This window comes from Amaranthus tricolor, chromosome 14 (genome assembly GCF_026212465.1).
Source record: "Amaranthus tricolor cultivar Red isolate AtriRed21 chromosome 14, ASM2621246v1, whole genome shotgun sequence".
Lineage (NCBI taxonomy): Eukaryota > Viridiplantae > Streptophyta > Magnoliopsida > Caryophyllales > Amaranthaceae > Amaranthus > Amaranthus tricolor.
The window spans coordinates 2,774,665-2,794,560 of record NC_080060.1 but is presented as its reverse complement, the minus strand read 5'-3'; the positions used below and the strand labels follow the sequence as shown (position 1 = coordinate 2,794,560).

At 33.4% G+C, this 19,896-nt stretch overlaps 2 protein-coding genes and 1 pseudogene across 2 annotated transcripts; 2 read left to right on the top strand and 1 right to left on the bottom strand.

Moving 5' to 3' along the window:
* Positions 1–1,929: 1,929 nt before the first annotated feature.
* On the top strand, positions 1,930–9,022 carry LOC130800310 (LL-diaminopimelate aminotransferase, chloroplastic-like; annotated as a pseudogene).
* A 32-nt stretch (positions 9,023–9,054) lies between these two features.
* On the bottom strand, positions 9,055–11,894 carry LOC130800311 (S-adenosylmethionine synthase 2-like). Its single transcript, XM_057663774.1, has 2 exons — positions 11,704–11,894; positions 9,055–10,551 (listed from the first exon to the last, which is right to left on the bottom strand). The coding sequence occupies exon 2, from the start codon at positions 10,546–10,548 to the stop codon at positions 9,373–9,375; it is 1,176 nt and encodes a 391-aa protein (XP_057519757.1). The 5' UTR covers positions 10,549–10,551; positions 11,704–11,894; the 3' UTR covers positions 9,055–9,372.
* Positions 11,895–18,712: 6,818 nt separating this feature from the next.
* Positions 18,713–19,845, top strand: LOC130800309 (chlorophyll a-b binding protein of LHCII type 1-like). The gene has a single exon (XM_057663772.1). It carries the CDS (start codon positions 18,982–18,984, stop codon positions 19,780–19,782), a length of 801 nt encoding a protein of 266 aa, XP_057519755.1. The 5' UTR covers positions 18,713–18,981; the 3' UTR covers positions 19,783–19,845.
* The last annotated feature ends 51 nt before the right edge of the window (positions 19,846–19,896 follow it).

Sequence of the window (19,896 nt, the reverse complement as noted above, 5' to 3'; positions counted from 1 at the left end):
TTTCAATAACAATAATAAAATACTATACTCTATAAAGTAAACAATCAGCTACAATGTAGGTCAATCACTTTTCTTAATACCCGTGCCCATGCAAATATAGCCACTAAAACGGAACGGAGGAAGTATAATTGTATTAGTCTTTATTATCATTTACTATCATTTGTTTACTTATTAGAAGTATTATTATGATATTATTTATATGTATCGACTAATAATTGTATTATTAGTACGTCCATTGATATTATTTGCATGGAAGGTGGGGGATTTTAAGGTTCCAAAACTTTTTAATTGGATCATCTTATAAAAATCATTCATATGAGAGTATGCTCCCAAAAGACTCTATTTTAGACCCAACCTGTCATATGCTTTGGCTGTTTTGAGGTTGGGGACAAGCCAAGCCATCATACTATAAAGCTTGCTAAATATTTTATTGAACTATAAACTAATATATTTGTCTCTCTACTTGTGAAAATGCACCACTTATTTTTTAGGTGAAAATTTTTTCTTGAAAAATTAAATTGCAAAAATAAATAGATAATATAAATTAATATGTGATTGAGATGAAATGAAAATATATTTGCGGATGAAATTTAAATAAAAAATGTTATATTATTATCAAAAAGAAAAAAAATATATAAAATCAGTAAAAGATACTAAAATTAATACTAGTAGTTTAAATCGAGGAGGTTTAAAGAGTAATAGACAAATTAAAATTATTAGTCAAGCAAGACCATGTTGTCTCACACATGTATTTTCTACATATTAGAAGTATAATGTGAATTTGGTCAAATAATATAATCTTTTCTTTGATTTTTTTAACTCTAATAAATAGGCTACTGTTAGGGGTTATGTTCTTTATCATTATTATTATTATTTTTATTATTATTATTATTCATATATATATATATATATATATATATATATATATATATATATATATATATATATATTCCACATGTACTGTTTGATCATTTGTCTCAGATCATGTTACGTGAGATCTTTGTTCAACTTCTTAACAATCTATTGTGGGCCATAAAAGGAACATTACTTGTTGTTGTTCTTTGTTATTTATGAAAAATGTTTTGATTTTTGTTATAACAATATAATGAAAACTAATAGTTAATAATTAGTATTGATTAAAAAGAAACATGGGCGGCTTATAAATTATTGTAATACACTAGATTCGTAGAACTTATGATCTTTCTATTATTGTTATATAATGGAAACTGGTTTCTTATGTAAAAACAATGTTTGAAACAAGAAGCAAAGACCAGGCATATATTCTAACAAGAACGGTTTTCCATTTGCTCCCATTCAAAACTCAAATATGGAGATCGAAGATTGAAGAACAACAACCAAGTAATAGAAATGAAAATTAAAATGCAATATTTTATTATAATATATCTAAAGATCAACAAAATATTTGTCTTTTGACATTAATAATATTTTATTATTTAACGCTATTTAATGAATCCCAGGCAAACAGATATATTACAGATTAACCAATTCAGGTAAACTTGATAAATGCTTGTATTGAATTTATGTTTTAGCAGTATATAATTATGAATTTAGTACAATCCTACTAAAACTAGTTGTCAATTAATTTTTTAATCATTTTAGGCCGAGTCATGAAGTAATAAGTTTACCTATTTTTTATTGAACACGTAATTTTTATATAAAACTATAATTTTAAATTTTCATTCAATTAGAGGCACAAATATACTTGGGTGGTTAAATTATCAAATTCAAATGTAGCTTTAAGTAAATTAACTGATTGAGACAATTTGTTATTATTTTATTATTTGGCAAACTGCTTTAACAGCCTATTTAACATCAATTAATTAATTAAATCGAATCAAGCAATTAAATCGGCTATCGGCTATAATTGAGCAAAGCCCAATCAAAGTCTGACACAAAAATGATTGGGCCGATTCAGTTTTTTTTTTGTTAGCGTTTATTTTGAAGAAAAACCAAGATTAGGAAATACAACTCGTGTGGTATTCTTCAACAGTTCGTTTCTCGCAGGATCAGAATTTCAGAAACCTCCATTGTTCCATCTTCATACTCCGTTTCCTCGTGGCGAATTCAATCTTTGTTAATCAACAATGGCGGTCTCCAATTACCACTTAACAGCCTCATCTTCTCTCTCTTCTTCTTCTTCATCTCTCTTTGCTCGTTCGAAATTAGTTTCATCAAGGTTTGTTTTAGGAATCAATGTTGCATTTTGTTTGATTTTACTCTCAATTCGTACATTTTTGTAGTGAAGAATTGATTGTGTTGATTTCAGAGTTCAAATTGTTGCTGTTAAAGTTAAGAATGCTGGAGTTGTCAAATGTGTTGCGACTCCTCCTGCTGAACAGGCTGGTATTGTTCATCTTTTCTTCACTTCCTGTTGTTAAATTTTTTATCTGATGAAGTTTAAGCAATGTACCTCTCAGTACTGATGAATATGTTACATTTTGGCAAATTGGATTCTTTAAGGAATGGTTGGATTGTTGGGATAACAAGACAACAAATTCAAGAGTGTAGATGATATTAAAAGATAAAAAATGTGTGGAGCTGTGGATGCTATTAAATGAAATGTAGCAAAATTAGTTACATGCCAATTTGAAAATGCAGCAAACTAGATGGATGGAGGGAGTATTGTTATTAGACTGTATTTTGAAGTATCTTATTGACGTATTGGTTTGAACATTTATTGAAGCTTACACAACTAAGGTCTCACGAAATTCCAATATGGTGAAGCTTCAAGCTGGTTATCTCTTCCCCGAGGTCTGCTTTTACTACTCCTTCTGTTTTGATGTCCATGACACTTTTAAAACGAATTGCTAAACGGATTGCATTCGTCCGGACATGCCTATTGTCACCAATGTACTCATAGTTCGTGCTTTTTTAATAATATATGTAATATATAGTAAATATGTATTATATGCGTTATGCATTAATCCTGTTAAGGTCTTCTTATCTTTTTTGTTTTCTGCACCTGTGTTGACACAATTTAATTTTTCGTTTTTGACACGAACCTATTATTAGGTCTATTATTTATTTGCCCTTCAATTGTACAAAAAAAATTTATCTTGTGAATTCTTTCACCGGAAGTCAGATTGCCAGAAGAAGAGCAGCACATATGGCAAAATATCCAGATGCTCAAGTGATAAGCCTTGGAATTGGTGACACTACTGGGCCCATTCCTGACATCATAACATCAGCAATGGCTAAGGTGTGATTCCCTACTTAGTACTTCGAAAAGCATTTTACATGTTTGGAAATTGCAATTGAAGCCTATTATATATTGGATATTTTGCAATTTTTGCTGCTATGGTTTCCATCTCTTATACCAAATTTTTCGTTCATGAGGATGCTTCATTATTGATCTCTTGGCTTCTTAAGTGTTGTAACTCTATGATTGCTCTGAACAATGCGGAAATAGTTAACTGTTAAACAATTTTGTTGTTGGTTGTAGTCTGATGCTCCTTCAGAATATGCTATCCTACATGTGCCTCATATCAGCTAATCTTAGACATATGTTAAATGCATGGTTTAAATGTTTTCATATTCTTGTTAATTCTTCTTTTTCCATTTCCCATAATAATAAATGAGAAGTACCTAGAATTTATATATAGAGATTTTGGCTTTTCTCTTTTTAACTTTGTTTTTTGTTTGCACAAAACTTGTAGAGAGCACATGATTTATCGATACTAGAAGATTATAGTGGCTATGGAGCTGAACAAAGTGAAAAGGTATGTGGTATGCCACGTGCTATATTGTGTTCCTTGCTTTGCTTTCTTTTAGCGCTCTTGTTACTTCTGTGTGCCGTATGTAAAGTATTTTTACTTGACATATATGTTGGATACATACTATATTGTAAATTTAATCTTCCCTTATTCTGTGGGGTTGCTTTGTGCACAGGGATTCTTTTTTTAACCATATTAGTTTGAATTGATGTTGTCCTTCGTAAGCAAATGGCCTTTGGCGTGATGTTCTAATAGTTCACCTACAGAGTTAAAATTAATATCTCAATGGACCTTGTGAGTTTGCATTGATGTTCCTTCGTAAGCAGATGGCCTTTACTATACTATGTTGAATTTTTCATGAATATGTACCTTGGTGTCCACATTGATGTTTTCATGGTGCAATGCTCTTGATTTTATGGCTATTGTGGTACTTTGGTCAAATTCAAATGCATACATTTCTAAAGTTGGGTTTTTGTAGAGCTACTTTATCTGGAAGATTATAATAAACTTGGAAATATATAAAATATTTCTTACTATCTGTGTGTGTTTGTGTATACTCCTTTATCTCTTTGAAGTTTGAATTTGCTCCCGCACCTTTAGGGATGTGTGAGCCATTGGTAAGGAGTGAGGGATACTAAGGAACTTAGGGAAGTGACATGTGTTGTGTTGTCTTGTTGGTGAGGTGCTAACAAGTTCTTGGTGTTTGATATGGTACCAGGAGTCCAGGACTCAGGAAATGGAACTGATTTAACAGCATTGAGGGTGGTAAAAGATGTATCACTATTTTGTCTTCTTGATAGTTATGTTGGATGTTGGATTTGATTTCATTTTTCATCGTTCTAATTTATATTCTCCCAAAACTTCTGGACTTCCATGTTATTTGATGATGTATTGTTGAAAGCTCTCGATATTGTTGGCTTTCAGATGTGTGGAATATCAAACATGCATACAAATGCTTAGATTATTTTCATTTATTTAATATTTCTGCAAGTTGAACTTCTATTCGTACTATACTGTGGAGACTTTACTATTGTACATTTCATTAGTACGTTACAATTATCATGTAATCAACTACGTTTCTTTATGTCAATGTTTTGAGAGACAAATGATTGTGCATCTTTTGAAGAATTTAGATCATATAGGAATGTCCCAATTTTGCATAGTATTATTGTTCCCTTTTTTAATATTTCTATTTCTCATCTGTAACTTGACCAATTATGGTTATGGATGTAGAAAGTAAGAGCTGCAATCGCTTCAACATTTTATGGGAACCTCGGCATTGTAGAAGGTGATATATTTGTCTCAGATGGAGCCAAGTGTGACATTGCTCAGCTTCAGGTTGGTTTTGATAATTTATTCATGAAATTGAATCACGACAAGATCTGAGATTTATGTATCTTGTTCAATAATTTCCCACTCTCTTTTTCTATGTCTAATTTCAACTTGGTCAATTTTCATATCTTAATGCACTGCTAGCACATGGATTAAATTGTCTGTGTAGCTATGTTCTCTCCCAGTCCTTTGTTCATAAGATTGATATTCAGTTATGTTTTTGTTTATGTTAGATGCTTTCTGGATCAGATGTCACAATGGCTGTGCAAGATCCATCCTACCCGGTATGTGTCGCTTTGGTCTAGCGTTATTATATTACTTTATATACCCTGTTTGGACTAATCTTTATACCTCATATAACCATTTAGCAATTGTTTCCTTCCACCTTCTGGAAAAATAAGCATTTTAAAAACATCATTGATTTCAAACCAAAATGACCATTAGTTTTTAATGAAATTGCGAATTTTCCTTTTTTGTTTTTAAGTAAACATTCCCAAGTTGATGTACTTTGTAAAATTTTTACAATTGGGAGTTAATGACCCTATGAATGTGTTATTGTGTTTGCACTTTAAAATGATAAAACTTGCAAGGTTATTTTTACACTTTATAGAAAGTATATATGCTCAACAGATTAGTGCCCAATCCTCCTACTTGAAGAGTATTCCTGTGGATTTTTTTTACTTAAAATGGCTCATTAAATCATGTATACTTCTTATTTTTGTGAAGTTGCACTTGACGTTTTCTACCAAGGGTCAATTCAAACAACCTCTTTGTTAGTCTTCTCATGTACAAGGATTAAGGTTGTGTACAACCGAGAACCGACCCTCTCAAACCCCACCTAGGCTGGAAACAATGTAATGGCTTTGGGCTAATGAAATGTTGTTGATTGGGAATTAATGTGTGAGAAGTAGTGGTGAGTTGAGAATATATTTTTCGGTCATTAGATTAATTTACCCCAAGAAGACAACAGATTGAGAATAACCAAAATTGTAAAGGTGACTGATACTTGGAGATAGGAGTATTTTATTAGTTCATAGCTTTAATAGAACTTCAATTATCTTACTTGGAGATAGAAGGAGTAATTTTCTTTGTTCATAGCTTTAATATAACTTCAATATCTAAGTAATTTTTTTCATGTGCAGGCATATGTAGATTCAAGTGTTATAATGGGCCAGACTGGACAATATCAGAAGGATTCTGAAAAGTATGGTAAAATTGAGTACATGAGGTGTATTCCAGAAAATGGTTTCTTTCCAGATTTGTCTACTGTTGGCAAGACAGACATTATTTTTTTCTGTTCACCAAACAATCCTACTGGTGCTGCTGCAACTAGGGAGCAACTAACCAAATTTGTATAATTTGCTAAGGACAATGGGTCAATCATTGTCTATGATTCTGCATATGCAATGTATATTTCAGATGACAGGCCACGCTCAATTTTTGAAATTCCTGGTGCCAAGGAGGTAATGTCGCTTTGTCTTTTGAAGTTCATTGAAGTTGATATTTGGATATTAGTGTAGCATTACAGTGATTTACTCTACTGGTTTATAATTTTATGTAAATTGGTCATGATTCTGGTTGAGTACTTGAGTAGCTCCATAAATATTGTTAGTTAGGGTAGTTAGCGGATAATGTTGGAAAGACATCAAAGGCTGTCATTGACATACAAAAGGAGGGCCAAGGACATAAGCAGGTACATTTAATTTGAACTTGTATGAGGGTTAAGGAATAACCAAATAAGCGAACTACTGAAATAGGAAAGCTGATAATTGAAATAAAATGGGTGGCACACATGTATGATTTTGCATTGTTGAACCAAATACTCCACTTGCTTTGGGGCATGTCTCAGCTATCAAATTAAATGGATAATTCTTTGAGTTGTTTGGCTTGAGTCTCTTGCTCTACTCTATGCTTGGGTTCATTCTTTGAGGTTGAGAGTACACGTCTACAATTTTAAATTCAATAAATTTAAAATGTTGTAAATGGGAATATAAATCAGAGCTTGGGTTTGCTTCTGTGTAAATTTTGAACTTTGGGGTATTTCTAATTAGCGTCTTTTTGAATGACTGTAGATTTTGCTTATAGTCCTTATACCTTTGAATTGATCACCAACATTAGCCAAGTACCTTTATCTACGGTTCATGCTCAAGTCGCTTTACCTTGTCATTGTAGTTATTTTTCCTTTACTGGTCTACTTTGTAATTTCTATGATTAGGGTTGCACAAAGCTTATAAGAACTTTAATATATTGGGTTCCTGATTTTTGTAGGTTGCTATTGAGACAACATCGTTTTCCATGTATGCTGGATTCACTGGTGTTCGTCTTGGCTGGACTGTTGTGCCTAAAGAGCTTTTATTTTCAGATGGATTTCCTGTTGCAAAGGACTTCAATCGCATTGTATGCACTTGCTTCAATAGTGCTTCGAACATATCTCAAGCTGGTGGTCTAGCTTGCCTTTCCCCTGAAGGCCTTGAGGTCAGTTTCTTTTCAGTGTACAAGTAGAGGTTCATGTTCTTTTAAATAGTCTTGTGTTATCTTGAAATCTTTATTCTTTGCTTTGCTTATAGTGGTTTATTAAGATTGAATTACTCTAGCCGCTTGTTTCTCTTCTTGACAACTCCTTTTGTTTGATAATGGTTTGCATTTGACAAATTGGAAATTATACTCCCTCCTCAGCACAAGTGCCCTTTACTTTTGCACAAATTCAAAGAAATTATACTCCTTTTGTTTTTTAAAACCGGAGAATCGTGTAGGTCTCAAACAAATGTGAACCACAAATTGCTTTATAAATAGAAAAATGGGATACTTGTGCTGAAATGGAGGGAGTATAATGCAACTTGCTAGTAGTTGTAGGAATTTTGAAGAATTAGTGAACAAAGCTCTGCGGGCTTATAAATTCACAAAAAATTGTGAGAATCATGGCTAACTGTCCACATACACTACACGTATATACACGTTATTTCATACGCATAAAGTGTCTTCATTGCTTAATTTCATCGTCACCCTTTCTTCGTTGCAAAACTCAAAAATTCATGATCAAACATTTTACAGGCAATGAAGCAAGTCATTGGTTTCTACAAAGAAAATACCAACATAATAGTGGATACATTCAAGTCCCTAGGTTTTAATGTATATGGAGGGACAAATGCACCATATGTGTGGGTGCACTTTCCTGGCCGAAGCTCTTGGGATGTTTTCAGTGAGATTCCTGAAAAAACTCACGTGGTTACCACACCTGGTAGTGGTTTCGGTCCTGGAGGTGAAGGTTTTGTTCGAGTTAGTGCCTTCGGTCACAGAAAATATTCTAGAAGCCTGTAGAAGATTCAAGTAGCTGTACAAGTGATTTGAACAATTCACAGCGTCCTCATGGCTATTAACATCAACATTTCAGTTATCGCGCCTTTTTTAAAAGCTTCAACTATGGCGCCCATCTCTCCATTTTATTCTTTTGTTTTTTACCAAGACATATTTGGCATTCCATTGCCCCTAGACCATTTTTGTGTCCTTGAAAATCTTATTTCTGATTTTCGGCTTGACAAGTTTTGTAAAATACTTCAAAGAGTATGTTGAAGTTGCATCTTCCACGTATTCGGATACCAATTCAGATATATCGATGCAATGACAAGTAAATGTAAAGTTTTCAATATCATAAATCATAATTTGACCCGTTAATTGTTAAGTGTTAACCAATGGTCATGCACTCAAGATGACGACTTATCTCAAATACAATTTCATTCCATCAGACAATGCTATGGAGATTGGTGATAATATTTGTTATTAATGGCCAATCAAAAACAACCTCTTTATCATCACATGGATAAAGTCTGGTGTCAAGAAGACGACTTATCTCAAATATTATGTCATAGATTGACAATTCTTCCATCATTTGAACTCTACGAACCTTGACTAGGAGGAAACTTGAGTCAAGAAGACAACTTACCTCAAATATTATGTCATAGGTTAACAATTCATCCAGGACACAATGCTACGGAAAACGGAAATAATATTTATTATCGAAAACAACCTCTTTATTATCATAGGGATAAAGTCAAAAAAGCCTAAGAAACTCAATACAAGTCACAAAATAACACAATGGAATAATGAAATGTTACACATTGCTAAGCTTCTTTCAAAATATTGTAACATAAAAATTAAAAATCTACTTAATATCCCCAAAAAATTCAAACAATATTCCATTTGGTTCAATTCAGTACATTAAAATAAAATCAAAATCAAGTTTAATGAAAAAAAGACACTAAAAAAGAGTATATAGGTAAGCCCTTAAAAGCTGCAATCTACAGCCAGATTATGCCTTCTCCCACTTAAGGGGCTTGACAACTTCCCAGGTGAAGTCTGGGTCTTCTCTTCCAAAATGTCCGTATGCAGCCGTCTTTTGGAATCTTCCATTGCCACCCCTCTTGAGGTCGAGGTTGATACTGATCATTCCAGGCCTAAAGTCAAAGTTTTCCTTCACGATTTTTAGGATCTCCTTGTCGGGGATCTTTCCGGTTCCATAGGTGTCCACAAACACCGACAATGGCTCGGGGACACCAATAGCATATGATACTTGTACAATGGCCCTTCGAGCAAGTCCGTTAGCGACAATGCTCTTAGCGGCTTGTCGCACAATATAGGCACCACTTCTGTCAACCTTAGTTGGGTCTTTACCAGAGAAGGCACCACCACCGTGAGCTCCCCATCCACCGTATGTGTCGATGATGATCTTACGACCAGTAAGTCCAGCGTCTCCATGAGGCCCACCAATCACAAATCGGCCAGATGGGTTAAGATGGAAAATCGTCTTCTCGTCTAAGTACTTTGCAGGGATGACGGGTTTGATAACATGCTCCTTAAGGTCAGCAGCAATTTCGTCATTGGTCACAGTCTCATCGTGTTGGGTGGAAATAAGGACAGTATGAACACGGACAGGAACCATGGCACCGTTCTCATTGTAGTACTCGACAGTGACTTGAGTCTTACCATCAGGCCTCAACCACGCGCATGTACCGTTCTTGCGCACCTCAGTAAGGCGAGCACCAAGCTTGGTCGCCAAAACATGGCTAAGAGGCATAAGCTCGGGGGTCTCATCAGTCGCATATCCAAACATGTGACCCTGATCGCCGGCACCAATCTCCTCAGGACGTTTAGTAAGGTGACCGTGAACACCTTGAGCAATATCAGGGCTCTGCTGCTCGATATTAACCAAAACCTTGCATTTGTCGGCATCAAGACCCACATCATCAGATGTGAAGCCAATGGCACGGCAAGTGTCGCGGACGATCTTCTCATAGTCTACATTAGCCTTGGTAGTGATTTCACCAAAAATCATTACCATGTTGGTTTTAGTGCAAGTTTCACAAGCAACCTTGCTGTCAGGGTCCTGAGCAAGGCAAGCGTCGAGCACTGCATCCGACACCTGATCACACAGCTTGTCGGGGTGTCCCTCGTTCACAGACTCGGAAGTAAATAGAAAAGTCTCCATTTCCTAAATTTGCACAAATCAAAGCAAGGGAATCCAGTAAATTTCCTTAATGACTACTTTGTAAAGTACTAAACCAAGAAAGCCATCACCATTATATCATAGAACTATAGAAGTATCTAAAAACATACTGCCTCTCTCCCATTTAAATTGCTACATTTTACCATCCGTATGTAAATAGTACAAAAGTACGGTTTTGGTAAGGGTTGCAAAACGGAATTTAAGGCCAATATGGATTATTTTGCGCCAATGCAGCCTATATTTCGGTTGCGCTAAACTCAAAAACCTTTACGATGTAGTCGTGATACAGTGATACTGCCTTATTTTTGCACTAAGGTAAGAGCTTTTAGAGATAAATGTATCGAATTTTACGAGACCGTGAATAGGGTATGAAAGAAAACTCATGATTTTAGCAATGAAACACAATTTGAACAGCATTCAATTCTGACTTTAAAAGGTATAGTGAGCCACAATGCAGTTAGATCTTCATCAAAATCACTCAATAATGAAAATAAGATTCTTCAAGTTTGCCCCTTCCAAGGACTAATGCATCAATGCCACATAAAAAAATTAAAAAAAAAAAAACTGAATCCAAACTACTCTAATTTTTTATGGGTCCCTTTGCAATTCATATGTAGTTGATTTTGTTCTATACTAAAAAAATAAGAAAACAAAATTTACTCTTTTGTGACAAAATCAAAGGAATTGACAAATTTATGGTATATTATATACATAAACATTATCACATCAAAAAGAAAACTATAAAAGCATAAATATAACCAATTCAGTGTAATTAATGTATTATTTTAGAAACTTTTCATAAATCAATGTCAATTTCTTGGATTTATATGGGTGTTAAGTAATACATTCAATAATGCCAAATCTTTAGATCCATTATTATACTCCATCAACATGTGACAAAGGATTGTAACAACAACCTTAATCCTATGGATCCATAAAAAACCCATAAAAAAAATCCAAACTTTTTTTGTTTATGCTATAACAAACATCTCAAATCAAAAACCATTTATTCATTCATTCATCAAATTAAATCAGATTTATGATTAACCCACATAACATCAACTTCATCAGACAAATCAAAACAAAAAGGCAAAGATGATTAACAAGCAGAAGTTGTATAAGAATTAAGAAGAGTACCTTGGAAATTGGTATAGAAGGATGTTTATTAAAAAAGGAGATCTAGAGGAGAAATGGGATTGTGTAATTAAGGTTTTCTTGAGACAATTTGAAACTTTGTGATTTCCATATTTATAGGAGAAGAAAAAAATAAAAAAGAAAAGTTCCTTGTTTGATATTGTTACCTGCTACCTGATTTACCGGTCATCATCTGCAGACTGCAGCACATCTTTATTTACCTTATTTTATTTCTTATATGGCCAAGTGGGTTGTTGAAAATGAGATTGAGCATTGTTTGTTCATAAATTCTTGTCGGACCCAAATTGTTCTTAAGAAATCATCTCTGATTGAATCGGTTCGTAAAGGAAAATGTGAAGTAAGAATATTTGAGAGACGTGTTAGAGTTAAGCTGACAATTGAGACCTTAGAATATGTTATATACTCTAATACGCCCCCTCATATGAGAGCCCATTGGACTAAAAGTGTGGATGCGCATAAGCGCTGAATATTCCACTTAAATGAGGGGTGGTTAAGATTCGAACCTGTGGCCTCTTGTCACATTGGCTTCTGATACTATGTCAAGAAACCAACTCAACCAAAAGCTTAAACTAATAGTTGAGACCCTCTCTAACAAGAAAGTACTTGGTTGAGTGAGCTTTCCTTTGTCAATTTTCATAACCATATGATCGGAATTCGTGTTATGTTGGATTGGTGTGAGCGTGCCCATCTTTGAATAATGAGTCTTTGAACTAATTCACATTTAGTCACTAGCTTATTAAAATGTCATTTATATATTATCATACTTTTTATTAATATCAAGCTTATTTTACCAATTATATTCCGTCAAAAAAACACAATAATTTTTAAAATCTAAATTGTTTTTAAGTTATAAAAATGTAATTCTTAAACTAGTAAACAAACTAAAGAAAAAGTAATCTAAACAATTAATTGGCTCTTCTTAATTTAAGGGATACTGTATGATTAATAGATTAAATACCTTGTAAATGCCAGATTTCAAAACAATATTCAAAAATTAATATCTTCTATTGTGGGATTATCTATGATAAGTAATATATTACTTTTTTTATATAAGAAAATCCCAAAATAATATTTATTAGTTCAAATGAATTTGGTAACTCAATTTATTGGGGGTGTTATATGGTCAAATCAGCTAAATATAGTATATTTAGTAATTTAGCTAATTCGAGAAGATTGTTGTTGGTACATAATCATCTAATTTGAACATGTTGCACAAATAGCGTTTTGAATTTAAATATTCTAATAAAATCAGCTGATCAAAAAAATTACTTTTATCACCTATCAACTATTAATGATTTACCGACATTTGCAAGAAAAAGGCTAGACCAAGGGGGTACTAGGTGGTGTTATAATTTTTGTTGAATTGGACTATCAAGTGTAGGAACATAATACCTCATCATTGCTGGGAATGAATCTTTGCCGTTGATCATGATCAAGATTTTGTTGGGGGTTGGTGAAGAGAGACAGAAAAGAGTCCATGATTAGGCAGTCATATTACTATTGTTAGAAGTACTTAGCAGTAATTAAGTGTAATTAACCATTTTTAAATAGTTAAGTATGAGTAGGTCTACCAAAGATTAAGATAAGGACGCTTTCTAGTTCCTACCTACCACAACTCCAAGCACCAAGTCACCAACCCCTTTTATCACATGCTCTAATTACATAATTGTGTGAGACTAAAACAAAAAAAATTAAATGGTGAGATCAATTCGAATTAATTTTTATCAATTAAATCGTGTTTTTTAAATTGATGGTATAAGTACTTATTTATTCATCTCTAATATAAAATTAGTGTTTGTATTGAGTAATTGATCTGATTTAATCCTATATCATCTTATAAAAGATATTATCAGCGTCTAAATAGAAGTAAAAAATTGTATAAAGAGATTGTGGCCAATAATTTAGACTAATCAGTATTAATTTAATGTAATTGAATTAAAAATGTATAAATTTAAATTGAAGTAGATATAAGTATGGAAAAACAAATGCTCAAACATGAGGAGGTCTCTTTTGGTGGGCTCAACCTCTACTTTTACGAATTTTTGAAATAGATAAGTGAAATTATCAAAAAAAGCAGATATTAAGCTATATTTTAACTTATTTTTAAATATAAGCGTCTCCAGCCCAGAGCTCAGGTTCGGTTCTGTGTGCAGTTAGTAACTGCGAACAGATGTAAACTGATCAAAAAAAAATCAACCAAGCTGTTCGCGGTCAGTAACTGCGAACAAGATATTTAGTCAAAAAAAAGCCAATAATTTTGTTCGCAGTTAGTAAGTGCGAACAGAATCCATACCTCAAGTTTGAAAATTAAGTGTTTATATTTGAAAATAAGTTGAAATATAGCTTAATGTATGCTTTTCTTTTTCTTTTTTAATAATTTTACTTATCTATTTCAATTTTCTACTTTTACCATCAACCTCAAAAGCAGGGGCGGACCCAGCTAGGGGCAAGGGGGGGCAGTGGCCCCCCCAATTTGAAAAAAATAAATCAGATTTAAAAAAAAAAAATTATTTTTTGCGACCACTTAGCGACCACCTAGCGACCACTCTTCCCGTCGCTAATCACCTTTAAAAAAAAAATTAAAAAATGTAATGCTGGGGAATCCATTTCAAAAACAAACGGAAACCCTAAAGGCCTAAACGCTGTGTTCCACATTCGAAAATCGAAACCTCTTCCAGTCTTCCTTCTCCAAATCTCCACCGCCACAAACGGCACCGGGCACCGGCCGGCCAAGTTGCTCCAGTCTTCTAGTCTAGCTTTCGACATTCGACAATCGAGTAATCGACAGTAAACAGTTCTGTTGTGTTCGACCTTCGAATCTTCGATTAATCGATTCGCCACTGACTGTTCCATACTTCCTCTTCCAGCTTCCTCTTCCTCTTCAATTCCATACTTCCAGGAATTCAAGATTAAGTTTCTTTCTTTAATCTTTTTTCTTCATATACAAAGGATCTTGTTTTTTTTTTTTTTTTTTTTTTTTTTTTTTTTTTTTTTTTTTGAGTTGTTAATCTGAGTAATACTGCCATTCGTTTGTGTAGTGTTCTTAGATTTTTCATTTAGTCTAAGTTTTACATGTTCAATGTTCTGTTGATTAGAAAGCGACTCATTTATGACATTTTGCAAGTTTTGTGCCTTGCCCACTACTTGTTTGATGAATTGTTTCAAGTATGATTGGTTTTCAGTTTCAGAAAAGAGTTTAAGCGCATGAATTCTGGATTTAGAGGCTTGTAATTTGAGCTTGCTGATTGAGTGATTGGTAGGGTATGACAGAATAAGTCTATGACATTTGGGTTTATGGGTGTTCCTCTTTTAGCTCTTTGTTTCATTGATTCCCTTTTGAATGGATGAACATAAATGGTTACCCAGTAATCCACTAATTGTGCTCCACTTTTTAGCCTGTTGATGCAAGTAGGCATGCTTGATTTGCTTGTTGATTGAAGCTTAAGACTTGCTCCTTTGTCCCCTGATTCTTGATAGTTATATTGTTTGTTTAATTGAATAATTTGTTTGGTTCATTGGTTGCAAGTTGTTACTTGATAGTTTGAATAATTAGATTGAATAATTGAGTATACCAGCATCAGGAATATAGATACCCATCTCCCTAACATGATCAAATAACACATTAGCTTCTTCCACTAATCTTACTTTACCCAAACACCTAATAAAAAAACCCAATGCACCAGGACTTATAAAACGTCCATTATCAATCAAGTCTAAAGCCAAAGCTTTCATTGGGGCATTTTGTCGAGCACCTGATAGGATTGAAGCCATAGCATTGTAAGTATAGCAATTGTGCACATACCCATTTTGAAATTTTGCCCAATTAAAAAATTTGTAAGCAATTCTCCAATTTCTGATCCCCTTTAACACGATTTCAACAATCTCAGGGGTGAGTTTAGAACCGAGCTGACTCAGTTCTTGGTTGTTGGGATCAAAACTTCTGTGAGTGAAAATAGAAATCAAATCTTCAACCACCCTTTTGCTATCAAGAGAGAAATTTGATATGTAGGGTTTTGAGCTGTTATTTCTGATGACTGCTGGGACAAATGGGATGTTTTCGATTGATTGAGCATCAGGAGAGTTTAAGGGTTGAATAAATATATAGTTGTGTATGAGCTGAACTAATCTTGGAAGTGGGTGATAATTGGTGAATGCTAGTAATGGTGAAACAAGAGAGTTGTGCAGATTGTAATGGTGTCGCATATTGGTGAAGCATTCATTTCACAGCTGCCAATTGTTCTAAATCTTTGCCTTAGCTAAATACTTTGCATTAACTTTTTAGGGCCTGCCTGGATACAAAGTGATATAATGTGGTTTAAATATTTCAAAGTGCTCTATTATTCGGACGACGATCAAATTATTCGAACGACGTGACGTTCGGATTTTGCCCCCCCAAATTGAAATTCCTGGGTCCGCCACTGCTCAAAAGCCTTTAGAAATTAGTAAACTCTTGCTCCCAACAAGTTTTACATGGGTTCAACACTTTGAATGGGACATTTGAATTTGACTTGGGTCACTATTGTCTTGTTTTATTTTAACTAGTTGATGGGTGCATGTTTCAGGACAGGTTTTGAGCATATTTAATATTTGTGATCGCATAAGATCTCAAAAAATTAGAAGCCTCTATATTATATTATATAGTACATTTTTAAGGGTTTAAATACACAAAATTATTAGAAAAATAACATAATTTTTGCAATTTTACAGGCCTTCAAAGAATATTATAATAAGTCTTAGATATTTTAGAGGGAAATAAATTATAAGAGTATACTACTCTAACATATTTTAAAATTTCAACAATCAACTTAAATTTTTTATTATTTTTATTCATCACTTTGGTTTCATTAGTATATTTTATTTTATAATTTAGTCATAGCCAACAAATTCAATTAGAAATCAAGTTTAGTTTGTATTTTCAATTTCGTATTATAATAGTCTTAATAGTCTTGTCAAATCCAACTAGTACAAATTTTTTTATTCATATGTAGAAGTATGAAAAATAAAACGAGGAAGTCTTAGTAAATAACGGTGATTTATGAAGTTAATAAATTATTTTTATGTGATAGGATTTTATAGGGTGAGAGTTTTGTGATTTTAATTTATTTTTTGATTTTGTTTATATTATTATTATTATTATTATTATTATTATTTTATTTTTGTGGCATGTATATTGATTATAAATTATTAGAAATAAAATAAAGAAAGGATAAGTCAAAGTACACGAGTCTTATTAAAATGTGTCACTAACTTCAAATCTTTGACCATTGATTGCGATTATATTGTTAATTTTTTATTGGATTTATTATGAAAACTATTAATTTTATTGTTGAAAGTCTTTATTAAATTTCACCAATAAAATCCCACAATAATTAGAGTGATCTAAACATTAATTGATTTTAATCAATACATGAATTCATAAAAAAAAAAAAAAAACTCTTATTTTAATTAGTTTTCATGCACGTAATATGTTGTATTTACTATCTTCTTAATGTTCTTGTATTGGAAAGTTTAAAAGCTCAAAATCCAACTCCGTAACTTCACTTAGGGGCAAATTTAGAATATTAATATAGAATGAATTGAATACTCTCGTGTTTATATGTGTGCTAAAAAAAACCCTAATCAACTCGAAGATTATTCTTTTATGTTTTTTGTTATACAATTCAGTATTAGTATTAAACAAATTCGTTAATTAAGGGTCTGTTTGATAAAACTACAATTTTCTGTATTTTTGGTTTATTGATTTTCAAAGTCATATGATATATGTTCTATAATAAAAGTAAAAAATATATAGTCAAATTTATTAAAAACATTATGATTTTGAAAACTAAAACTAAAAGTAAACAACTTTGTTTATTAAAACCTTTTTTTAGTTTTTACTTTTAAAAAAATAAAAACTGAAAACAAAAATGATAACCTACCAATCCTAAATGTGAGTTGAATTTTTTCATCAAAACAAGAGTCCAATACATCAAAGTCCACAATCTACCTTCTCAATAATCCATACTCCACACTCGATACTTCAACTCATAATGAATTCACAAATTCTTGTGAGAGACGATTTTTTTGAGAGATCATTTTTAGGTCGATCCATAAAGAAAAATATAGAGTAAGAGTAAGCCATTAAACTTTAATAGGCCGGCTTCTTTCAGAAGATCGGCTGATATGTATTACATTATGATATTGTGATAATGACATCCTCCTACCTAATTCATAGTCCATACTTTTGGTGGGTTATACTCAACTTCCAACTCAAAGATATTGGAAATGAAGTGTTTAAACAAGGGTAAGATGTTGTCATTTGCAACCTACAATCTAATCACCTTTAGAATTTCTACAAATCCCATCCCTACCCAAAACCAATTGGGAGACTTCAAAGGAAGCATCATGATAGCTTATAATTAATAGTTGTGGTCACTAAAGTTTACACTCTATCAAAGACCTACTTGTTTCTTGTCTTTCATAATGAATTAAGGATCATAATATATATTGCTCTGTTCTAATGAATTTGCTATATGTAGTAAATTACTTTTTTTTAAAAAAAAAAGGTGTAAAAGAAGAAGGGAAAATTAAATAAAATTTGAACTATGTGTAAGTAATATTAAGATAGAGAAATTTATGTGGAAGAGTCAAAAAAATTTAAAAAGTAATGAAAATTATTTTCAAATATAAAATATAGCAAATTAATTGAAACAAACAAACAAATTAGTTAATAGAAACCGAAAGAGTAAGAGTAAACTAGATTCAAGGGAGGGAGATGGGCCATACTTGTTTTTGGACACAAAATTTGGGATAAAAGTATTCTTTCCAATCCATTTAATTTAGAATTATCTCCATCCCTCTGAATATCATCATTTAATTCAAATACCCGAGAGTTTTTTAAGTCAAATAATGTTTTTTCACAAGAACAGAAAAAAAATTACAAGCAAAAAGCTTATTTCAGTTTGCGTTTTGCGAAAAAATTCAAAAGGACAACAAAGTATTAGACCCACAAATGTATTAGATCCCAAAAAAGGGCAAAACAAGTGCATTGAAGAGAATCACCATAACCTGCATTGAATGGCTAGAAAGAAATGCAACTTAGAGTCAATATATAGTCATCATATCCAGGAACCAATCAGAAAGTAGTCTTAGATTCACATATCCACATAGGATAGAATGGTGGACCCCACTGGATTGTATATAAGGAGTCATCTGAGTGGCAAAATAATCAGAAAACTAAAAAAATACCATACTATTAAGTAGTAACAAAAATCCAAAACAATGGCAACCATGGCACTCTCATCCACATTTACAGGGCAGGCAGTCCCCTTGAACTCGAAAGTCGAGCAATCAACCGTTGTGCGAAGCAATGGAAAAATCACAATGAGGAAGACAGCTGCAAAGCCAGCTGTTTCATCCGGAAGCCCATGGTATGGTCCAGACCGTGTCAAATACCTAGGTCCATTCTCTGGTGAGCCACCATCCTATCTCACCGGTGAGTTCCCTGGTGACTATGGATGGGATACAGCCGGGTTGTCAGCTGACCCAGAAACCTTCGCAAAAAACCGAGAGCTTGAGGTTATTCACTGCAGATGGGCAATGCTTGGAGCTTTAGGTTGCATCTTCCCGGAGCTTCTTGCTAGGAATGGGGTTAAGTTCGGAGAAGCAGTTTGGTTCAAGGCTGGTTCCCAAATCTTCAGCGAGGGTGGTCTCGACTACTTGGGGAACCCGAGCTTGATCCACGCTCAAAGTATCTTGGCTATCTGGGCTTGCCAGGTGATCCTCATGGGTGCTGTCGAAGGTTACAGGATTGCGGGTGGGCCTCTAGGCGAGGTTGTTGATCCTCTGTATCCAGGAGGCAGTTTCGATCCGCTTGGCTTAGCTGATGATCCAGATGCATTTGCCGAGTTGAAGGTAAAAGAAATCAAGAATGGTCGCCTCGCTATGTTCTCCATGTTTGGATTCTTTGTTCAAGCGATTGTAACCGGAAAAGGTCCTCTCGAGAACCTTGCCGACCATCTTGCTGACCCTGTGAACAACAATGCATGGGCTTATGCCACAAACTTTGTCCCAGGAAAATGAGATTGATCTAGAAAACTGAAATTCGTTTCCTTGTAAATTATAGTCACAATTTTTGTTCTTCCTTTTCACATGAGCACTTGACAAATCGTCCGAAAAACCAACGAGAACAATCTA